The 9,972-nt window shown below is 41.0% G+C and overlaps 1 protein-coding gene across 1 annotated transcript; it reads left to right on the forward strand.

Annotated features, from left to right (window-relative positions):
* The first annotated feature begins 2,472 nt into the window (after positions 1–2,472).
* On the forward strand, positions 2,473–9,370 carry rab3il1 (RAB3A interacting protein (rabin3)-like 1). Its single transcript, XM_061076712.1, has 10 exons — positions 2,473–2,556; positions 3,858–4,041; positions 4,166–4,261; positions 5,161–5,238; positions 5,473–5,694; positions 6,781–6,909; positions 7,015–7,127; positions 7,692–7,791; positions 7,877–7,943; positions 8,075–9,370. The coding sequence occupies exons 4-10, from the start codon at positions 5,173–5,175 to the stop codon at positions 8,158–8,160; spliced, it is 783 nt and encodes a 260-aa protein (XP_060932695.1). The 5' UTR covers positions 2,473–2,556; positions 3,858–4,041; positions 4,166–4,261; positions 5,161–5,172; the 3' UTR covers positions 8,161–9,370.
* The last annotated feature ends 602 nt before the right edge of the window (positions 9,371–9,972 follow it).

Consider the following 9,972-nt stretch of genomic DNA (forward strand, 5'->3'; position numbering starts at 1 on the left):
TAGGTGACAGACCCCTTTATTAGGGTTCAGGAATAGAAGAATTCCTTTGAAGTTCCTTTGAAGTCAGTTCAGTGTCTTTGATGTTGATAGGAACTGAGCAGAAAATAGTTTTGATACCACTTGGCTTTGATCAATCTACATAACTGAAAGTTTTTTCAAATGTCAAAGAACGTGAAAAGTGGGTATAAAAACTCAAAAGGTGTTTAGTTTGTCGAGTCATGGTCTGCTGTAAAACATGGCATCCTCCATAGAGAAGACCTGCTCTCGGTGTAAATATACAGTGTTTAAAACCCCTTAAGGACGTATGTCGCGAATTCGCCTCAAACCCCTTCCGGTCTGAGTGCCGCCGAGGTGATGATTGTATCCCACTAATGCCTGATGGTGCAGATACTACACATACGTAGGAAGGTATTGGAAGCACTCTGCCGCTCTCTACTGGTCGGAGTGGATAATACATCCGGTGGAGGAAACCGGAAGTGCAGCTCCGGAGACTGTGTAGATTTAGCCTGCTACATGTGGGGATTTGAGCAAATTTTAGTAAGTTGTGCTAAAATAAAAAATACATACCAGCTCATTGGTTGCTTCTTATGCTAATATATATTGAAATAGATTATGTAATTAGCAGATTTCGATTTGTAGCGAATTTGCTACATCAGGCGCTTGGGGCTAAAAATAGACTTTTTTTTTAGGTGAAATATCATATAAAATCGAATTCCTGTGCATATACTTCACATTTTTTTAAGAATATAAGTATAAGTATCCTTATATGATTGTAAATCTGATGTTTGGTTCATCGAATATATATAATATATATAATAATGTATAATACCCAGGGACTACAGATGAAAATTGGATTATAGCTTACTCTGGTACTGCTAAGGAGCTGTGGATTGTCCTTATCAAACCAAAATAAATATAACCTTGCAGATATACAGACTATGTACAACTGTTTGGGCAGAGTAAGTGTGCAACATTGAATTATGTGCAAAACAGAATACAAATATAATGCTAGGATATAAATGCAATTTCTGCCCTTTATTGTCGGCAGAACTTAATGGACGCATCAACATTCTACGGGAAGCGAGGGTTAGGGTTATATGATGGAACAGCAATGATTGTACAGAAACATGTTGTTATTCAATTTCAAGCAAAAGCAGCATCAATATAATAATCTACATACCTGAGACTGGAAAATGTGTCACATTATGCCTAATGTCGCTTATTTGCCTCATACCTACATTTATATCTATTGTATATGCTATATTGAAATTAACAATCTCCACTTAATTTAGCATCTCTATGACAGCGAAAAACACAAATAATATTTTTTTTATATAATTGGAAATTAATTCAGGCAATAAGGGGTTTAAAATATAAAGGGTCCATTCTAGTGTAAAGAAAAACACAATTCATATAATTTAGATAACTGAAAAAATTTAGAAAACTGAGGGGTAGAGTGGTCGTCCTCCAACCTGAAGGTTGGCGGTTCGATCCCCAGTCTGAACCATCTGCATGCCGAAGTGTCCTTGGGCAAGATGCTGAACCCTCAATAGCCCCCCATAGAATAACAAAGTGCTGCAAGTAGATGCACTGTATGAATGTGTGTGTGAATGGGTGAATGTGAAACTGTACTGTACTGCTTTGAGTGGTCTTCATCAGACTAGAAAAGCGCTATATAAATACAAATCCATTTACCATTTATCACTAGGATTATTTTCTGCCCATAGATCCCTTTCACCTAAATCTTACACACTGGAACTTTGAATAAAGAAGAATGCACCAAAGATAAATGAAAGTCTCACTCTAACAGCAACACTTTTATGAGCATTCACATATATTATGAGTACCATAACACGATTTGTTTTATAATGAACTAGACAATTTTGTAAAGAATCTCTTGACAAGTTATAAATTAAATAAAGCTGTGTTTTCTTTTTTTTACATTTTTGGCCCAAAATTCTAGTGGCGCTCCTGAGTACCAAGTCGACATTTTGTCATGAATGTGTATATGAGTATGAGGGTATTAGGGTTTGTTGGTATATGAGTATATGAGTATATTAGTATATTAGTGTATATGACTGTATGAGTTTATATGAGTATGTGAGTTTTGGGGTGGGGGTCTCCGGACAGGCCTCTGGGAGTGGATGCGCGGTCATGTGACGTGTGTGTGGAGGCGGACGCGCAGAGAAGCTCCCTCTCTTCACTGGGATCGACAAAGCGGAGATGAGAGTAAATCAATGAGAGACACGTTGGGAGCAGCATCTGTCCCCTTGTCTCTGTCTGTCTCACGTCTCTGTCCGGCTCTTCATTTCAAACTCCCTCGTGTTTTTGGGACCGTCGCTGTTGTCGGTGTCTACGTCAGCGTCCGCATTCCTCCGCTGGCTGCCGAGATTTAAACCAGCTGCGCTTCAGTGAAAGCAGAGGAGCTTCACTTTCTGCAGTGTTTGTCCATCATTGAGCCCCAGAGGAGGACAGCTGGAGGACAGAGGAGACAGAGGACACAGAGGAGACAGAGGAGGGAGCTGTGTCGGTCTGCTGTCCCGGGACACTGACGGGGTAAGGGCGGACGCTGAGGGGAAACCTCTCCGTCTTTAAAAAAACTGAAAAAAAAGTTGAAGCTAACTAGCAGGCTAACAGTGCTGCTAAATGACTGTTAGCATTTGTTTTCACCTTAAACTTCACAAACAACAACAGCAGTGACCAACGAGCTAAAGTCTTTCACATGAAACGTTGCAGGATAGAAGCGGAGGGTCCGAGGCGGTGGTCCCGGTCCCTCAGGGGTCCGGGTCCCTCGGTGGTATGGTCCGGTCTCTCAGGGGTCCGGGTCCCTCGGTGGTCCCGGTCCCTCAGGGGTCCGGGAGTCCTGTGAGGCAGGACTTTAGCTTCTTGTTTGAAACGAGCTGATCTGACATTTCTGCAGCTGTCAGTTTATTAGGAACACCTAGCTTAGACTAATGCAGCCCTGGAATAAAGGTACAGCTCGATCAAATATCAATAAAAGCTAATGACCGATCCAGTCTTACTAATGAACTGATGGTGTCATGTTCCACATCAACTGACTCTGTGTCCGTCCATCTGTAAATCATTGACTCTTAAGGACTATGGGGAATCTGTGTCTTGTACCGTAAACCTATAAACTCTCAACATTAACACTGCATTTTAATGTATTGTATCAGAGTTATCTTGACGTTAATACCGAAACACAATACTGTACACCACTAACAAACAGGGCATAACTCAAACAACAAAATAATTGTGGAGTAATCATTCATTATCATTGAAGTTAGTGTCCGACCGATACTTGGCTGATATAGTATCAGCTGACATGAGCCTCAAACAGACTTCCCAGTGTCTGTTGGCCGATATGTGCGGATTGTAAAAGAGTGAACAATGCAGAGAAGAAGTGCAACATTAAAAATCTTTATTTTCTTAATTAAAGTTCTGTATATTTGGTTGTATTTGTTCAAGCCTCAATTCCATTTCTTTGTCATAACATCTTAGGAATCTTTGCTATTTAAAAATAAAAATATGAATGTATAAAATGGCATTGTTGTACTGTGGTTAGCACTGTTGCCTCACAGCAAGGTCCAGGGAATGATAGAAGTCTGCATGTTCCTCCCGGTATATGCCTGGGTTTCTCCAGGTCCTCTGACTTCCTCTGTGTGTTGGTCCTGTTATAAGCTGGCGGCCTGTCCAGACTGGACCCCGCCTCTCGCCCACTGTCAGCTGGGACTAGCTCCGTCTCCCCTGGACCCCTGAAGAGGATAAATGGTTTAGATAGTGGACCCAGTTGTAACTTGAAAAATGTCATGTTCACTTAATAACCATGTTCATTATTTTGTTTGTTTGTTGTGCAGGTTGGTAGATCTGGATCCAGAGCCCGAGTCCAGACTGGAGGGAGGAGGCCAGGCTGGGTCCGGCTCCGGCAGAGACCATGACGACCTCTGTCGGCTCCGCAGCCCCTCACTGGAAATCCGAGAAAAAGAAATCCGAGAGAAGGGCTCAGAGATCCTCAGGGAAAAGCTGGACGCTGCAGAGAGGGTGTTGTAACCCACTTCATTTCAAACACACAGAAGCATATTTTGACCTGAAAAAAAAGAGTTGACAGTGCAATTCTTCTTCCTTGTTCAATGTGGTTGTGACACTTTTCTCCTGCAAATATCAGGAACTGAAACTGAAAGATAAGGAGTGCGAGCGTCTGTCTCAAGTCAGGAATCAGCTGGAGCAGGAGCTGGAGGAGCTCACAGCCAGTCTGTTTGAGGTGAGCCGTTATCATTGCTCCATGCTGAGTGCACTTTGACACTTTGAGTCCCAGGTCCGGCTGATGAGTAATGCTATGTCCCTGCACTATTCCTAATAATTACGGTTTTCATTGTAGCCAAAACATTAACATTAACATGAATATTTTAGTCCTTCAAGTATGCATTACTCTAGGGCAGCTAATGCAAGCTGTAACTTTTTAAGTCAAACTTGTTAGCAAACAGATTATTCATCCAGAAGACACAGAGCAATATTATCACACATCTGGAGTCTTGTTCATGTCCACCAGGTAAATTCTATCCAATATTCTCTCTGCTTTCATCAGAGTTTTTGGTCTCCGTCAAACTTTTTCCCTGAAAACAAACTGCTGCTGCTGATTTTGGAAGTCGCTCTAATGATAGCAAAGAGGGTGAAAAGCTGTGGTGAAACAGGGCATATAAAACAATGAACCTGCAGAGTCAGATGATTGTTCTCTGGGTTCATCAGCTTCATGTTGAACTAACATTAGAGCCCTGGTAATGATCAGATTTTTTTTTAAAAGCGAGACAGAACTCCACACAGATTATAAGAAACTGGGGTAATGTAAAAATCAGTCATAAGTATATGAGTAACAATGTCTCTATGTAAATGTCAGTTCAAGAATATGATCTTAGCCAGAATAATGCTCACAGTCAGGATATAATCTTGTAATCACACTCACAGTTGTGTCCTCAGCTGCTGCTCCCAGGCGACCAATAAGATTTAATAATGCAGCTTTAACATTTAACTGATTTAACTTTTAGCACGAGTGAAGAATTAATAATAACCCTCACAACCGGATGTCTCCGATGTTAATACAGATATGTTCAACAGACTTGTATTGTTTTAAGCCTGTGTTGAAGTAAATCCACTTGTGTACAGGAAGCTCACAAGATGGTGAATGAAGCAAACGTCAAACAAGCAGCAGCAGATAAACAACTCAAGGAGGCTCAAGGGAAGGTGTGTGTTGTTCCTCTTTGTTTTTGTCCAAACCTGAAAATGAGATGTCTGATGAATTGAACTTTTGTCCCATAAAAATTCCTCAGACTCTCCTAAACTACTCATGAATCCATCTCTGATTTGTCTAACAATAAGCTGCAGTAAAGAAATATTTTATGAACAAGAGGACATAAATAGTGTTTTGTTGATGCCACTGATTTCTTTCACTCTATATGTTCTGTGTCTGACTCCCAGATTGATGTCCTGCAAGCAGAGGTGACGGCGCTGAAGACTCTGGTGTTGACGTCCACACCTTCCTCACCGAACCGCCAGCTGCATCCACAGCTGCAGCCTTCGGGAGCCAGGGGGGCGTACAAACACGTCGGGGGACACGTCCGCAACAAGAGTGCGAGCGGTATTTTTCCCTCCTCACCTGGAAAACATGAACCTTCTTCTGTGGCCAAAGAAGACCGAGAGGTGACCTTCATAAAGTGTTGTACACTTTCCAGTCCTCTTCTCCTTAAAATACATTTCTGCATCTTTGGACTTGCGCATTCTCTTTTCCCATCAATTATTCGTGCTTCCTTTTCTCTTATCTTGTTCTTCAGCTTTTTGATTTCTTTTCTCTCACTACTAACCTCTGCTTGACTTGTTCTTCCTCTCTGTCTCTGGTGTTTCTTTCTCTCTCAGCCTGCTGCTCCTGCTCTCCTCTCTCTGATTCTCTGCCTGGTTCCCGGACAGTCTGTCAGTATGACCTATGGCTCTTACTGGTGGCAGCGGGCAGAGGGTTTACACTCTGGCAGCAGACAGGTAACTGCATCCCTTCAGCCAGGCTCCATGGAGTTTTAGCTTTAGCTTCTGGATCTATATTCTGTAATTATCTGAATTTACCAGGACAGTGAGCAAGTTTCTCCTGTACAGAGTGAGTCAGCATTTTTTTGATTTTAATCTTATAATTGGTCATTATCTCCTTTAAAATGCAGGAGCAGAATGAGTTGGTCTTTCTAATGAGACTGTTTTCAATGGAGAGCTGCTTTACTATAATACTAATACTAATACTAACTAATAATACTATAAGAACATGTCTGCTGTGTTCTTTAAGGAGCTGAAATATTCAGCAGAGACAGAATTTTCATTTTGAATATTGAATAATAAAGAAGATGTCTCTGAATAAGGTCAATATTTTCTGTCCGTGTAAACATAGAGGCAAATTGTATAGTGCTTTGTCCATTATATCATTTCAGTGCAGCTCATTTAGATTGAATATACACCAGTTTCCACAGGGTAAAGGTTTTGCTGACTTCCCCCCCATAGCACTTTAAGTTTTCAATTAATCTGTGAAATATATAATCTACTTTAGAGATGGCTATGATGTTTCTATCACACACATTCAATCAGCAAATGTTTCTCCCTGCAAACATGCTCAGACTGTGAACTCGGTAAACAGAACCAGTCAACATCAGCATGTTCACATTATTTAGCTGCTGCATTAATGTACAGAGCATCATCTTTTTGAAAGTTAGAAGCTTCTGCGGTCAACACATTCCACACTTCTGTTTGCAGATGGACTCAGTTCTTTATGCAGAGTTTTTGATGTGGAAGGAACATCCGAGTTTCGAGCGCTCCTCCGCCTTCCTGAGACGAATCTACAGAGAAGACATCGGACCCTGTCTCTCCTTCACAAGATCCGAGGTCACGATTCCACTGCTTCTCGGCAGAATTATTATGTTGCTGTATTTGTCACATTTCAGTGTGTGAAGTCACATTAACATTATTTGTAATTCCTGCTCCCCACAGCTGTCCCAGCTGGTGCAGAGTGCAGTGGAAAACAACTCTCTGACCATCGAGCCCGTGGCCATGTCAGCATTACCGATGGTTAAGGCCTCAGCTGTAGAGTGTGGAGGCCCCAAGTGAGTTGTCACGTCTAAACATTAACTATCATCCTCTCCTCTCTGTCACCATTCACTGCTAAACAACGGCCAAGTCAATTCTAAAATTCACTTGGCTTTGGTTTTGATTTCTTCACTGGTGATTGTATGGTTCTAAGCTTTTCACTGTCTTACCGTGGGCACATTTCAAATCACTGTCTGACTTAAACATCTTTTTTTCCAGTGGGTTTAGGGCAGCAATAGAGACGTAAGTCCTCCAAAGAAGTGATAAACTGTTGAGCTTTGCACTAACACAAACTACTGTAGCATGACAAGAAACCTGCCTGTCCAGACGACTGAAAAGTTGTAAACAAGTCTGTAAATAAATGACCCAGATGGGTTTTGCACGTGTTTGAGTTTTCATTCATGTGACCTATAACCTTTTGCTCTTCTTGACTAACTATCTTTGATTGTGCACCTCTTTGTTTGTGCTGTCTTCTATGAATGTGGCCTCTCTGTGAGCAATGTTAAGTGTCTGCTATGACCGTGTGTGTCAGTGTCTTGTGGCTGTGATTCTCTTGACAGCTGATCTCTCTCCACTTGTAGAAAATGTGCCTTGAGTGGCGTGTCCCGGCTCTGTAGACATCGCATTAAACTCGGTGACAAGGGAAGCTACTATTACATCTCTCCTTCCAGCCGGGCGCGGGTAACTATCACTTCTTTGTCTTTGACTAGACACACTGCTGCTGAGAGTTCCTACTTGTAACCTTGTCCTTATTTCTCCTCTCTAGATCACAGCAGTTTGCAACTTTTTTACTTATATCCGCTACATCCAGCAGGGCCTGGTGCGACACAATGGTAAGTTAACGTCTGTTTACATTTGAAATAATACATAATCAGGGGCCTGTTTTCCTATTCCTTTGCCATTAGTATTTATATAAGTCTGATTTAGCCGATTGACTTGTCGTTGTCTCTCTGCTGTTTTCCAGCCGAGCAGATGTTCTGGGAGGTGATGAGTTTCCGCAGAGAAATGACTGTGGCCAAGTTAGGTTTCTACCTCACTGACCTGGGTTAGAGGATCTGACGGGACATGGGAACACCCGACGTAACATGCACGATCCCAGGACCTTTATTATTCAGACACGCTGAGTTAAACTGTGGTAACAAAAGGCCTTGGATCATTTTTTGGTAGCAGAGCTTGTACGGCAATCGTCCTGCAGCAGAGGTCAACCAACAAGGGAAGCAGGAACATGTTCTCGTGCCACTTCTGCATTATGCAATAAGCGATTTTTAATTAAACCAGCACAGCAAGAAATAAATAAAACTAGCACAATTTTATATAAGATTGTGTTACTTCCAGATATGTAAAATATATTCCTCCATTACAGTGCAGGACACAAGAGATTTGTTTCCGTTTATTTTTTATCATGTAAGCTCTGAATCTCCCAGGTGGAGTGAACACATCGTCTCATGTGAACACGGTAGATTGTATGTATCAGGCTTCTGGCATAAGTCTGTTAGAAAGATGAACCCAGGATGGAAGCAGTCGAGAAGGTTTGGTCGGTCTCTTACCTCAAGTTTTACAGACTTAGACAAATACATGTCACATGTAAGATCTGTGTACTTTCCATAGAACAATGTTTCGGTTGTTAGCTTTATTTTTTACATTAGTGTGCAGTGTCTAAGCGACTCCTAGTTGCTTTCAGTTATGAAGTTAAACACCACAAACCGGATGTTTTATCTCGGGATGTTAATTCACTCTCACCACATTACCTGTTTTAGAGGCCTTCTTTAAAAAAAAACAAAATGACACTTGAAAATCAGTTTCCCATTAGCCTGAACTTAATAATCAGATATATTATTAATGAATTGTTATCCCATTCAACATAGAGACAGCTTTAAAGTATGAACAGACAATAAACAAGCTTTAATACATTTTATCTCAACATGCTCAACTGTTGGAACTGTAGTTTTGCACGTCTACAATGAACAGTATGTACATTCAGTATAAGCCATAAAGGACTTTGCATGAGTGCAGCACATAGCCATATTATGCATAATTGTATTGTATATTGGTTGTACCTCGTAGTAAAGATTTAGATCAGTTTTTACGGAAGACAATCTGTTGAAATGAAAAATTAAGAATATTGTGTCAGAAAGTGCAATAACTGCTTCTCTTATCCTGGTAATAACCTGTGTTCTCCAGTGTAAAACCAAAGGCAGTGCCACCTTTGTACCTTGTGTGATTTACAGCTCTTGTTTGTATGAAGTCTGATGGCAGTAAAATGGATCAGTTTGACTTTGGTTTCAGGTCATGACTCATTGCTTGATAGTTCATTCATTCGTACAAGACAATACATGACACAGAGACCTGTTTTTTCTCGGCACGTAATTTGTTTGGTTTTAAATTAAGGTCACACGCCCAGACGCACACACACAGTTGCCCAACAGGTTTGTAAGCAGGAATCGGGCACACGGATACAGAGGAAACACTGAGACTGTATCCCACTCACTGGGGCTTTATGGTCGGAAAATCTGGTTTGGTGCAGACATTCCTGAAAGATTTTAATTTCCGGATTGAAAAAGACTTTTGTAAGCTTGTTATTCTGTTTGCCTGGCCTCATCACACAGATTACCACAGAACCTAATAAAGAGTTTTACTGTTGTGAAGGTCAGAGTGACTTGAAGTGAAGTCAGTGGACAGTGGTTGAATGCAACAAGTTACTTTCTTATGAATGTGCACTAAAATTGGCTACTTTTTTTTTTTAATCCACTACATATATAAACAGTAAATATCTGTACTGTCATGTATTGTCACATGTTTGGATTGAAATACTTAAAAAAAAATTGAAATTTATATTTAAAAGCAAGTACTTACCTTTTCTCA

The sequence above is a fragment of the Limanda limanda genome, chromosome 8 (genome assembly GCF_963576545.1).
Source record: "Limanda limanda chromosome 8, fLimLim1.1, whole genome shotgun sequence".
Lineage (NCBI taxonomy): Eukaryota > Metazoa > Chordata > Actinopteri > Pleuronectiformes > Pleuronectidae > Limanda > Limanda limanda.

Bases quoted from the DNA above. Each gene is read 5' to 3' on its own strand.
- rab3il1 (XM_061076712.1), top strand. From the start codon at position 5,173: ATGGTGAATGAAGCAAACGTCAAACAAGCAGCAGCAGATAAACAACTC. The intron at 5,695-6,780 runs GTGACCTTCATA...TTCTGTTTGCAG, and splicing joins TGGCCAAAGAAGACCGAGAG to ATGGACTCAGTTCTTTATGC. The intron at 6,910-7,014 runs GTCACGATTCCA...TGCTCCCCACAG, and splicing joins TCTCCTTCACAAGATCCGAG to CTGTCCCAGCTGGTGCAGAG.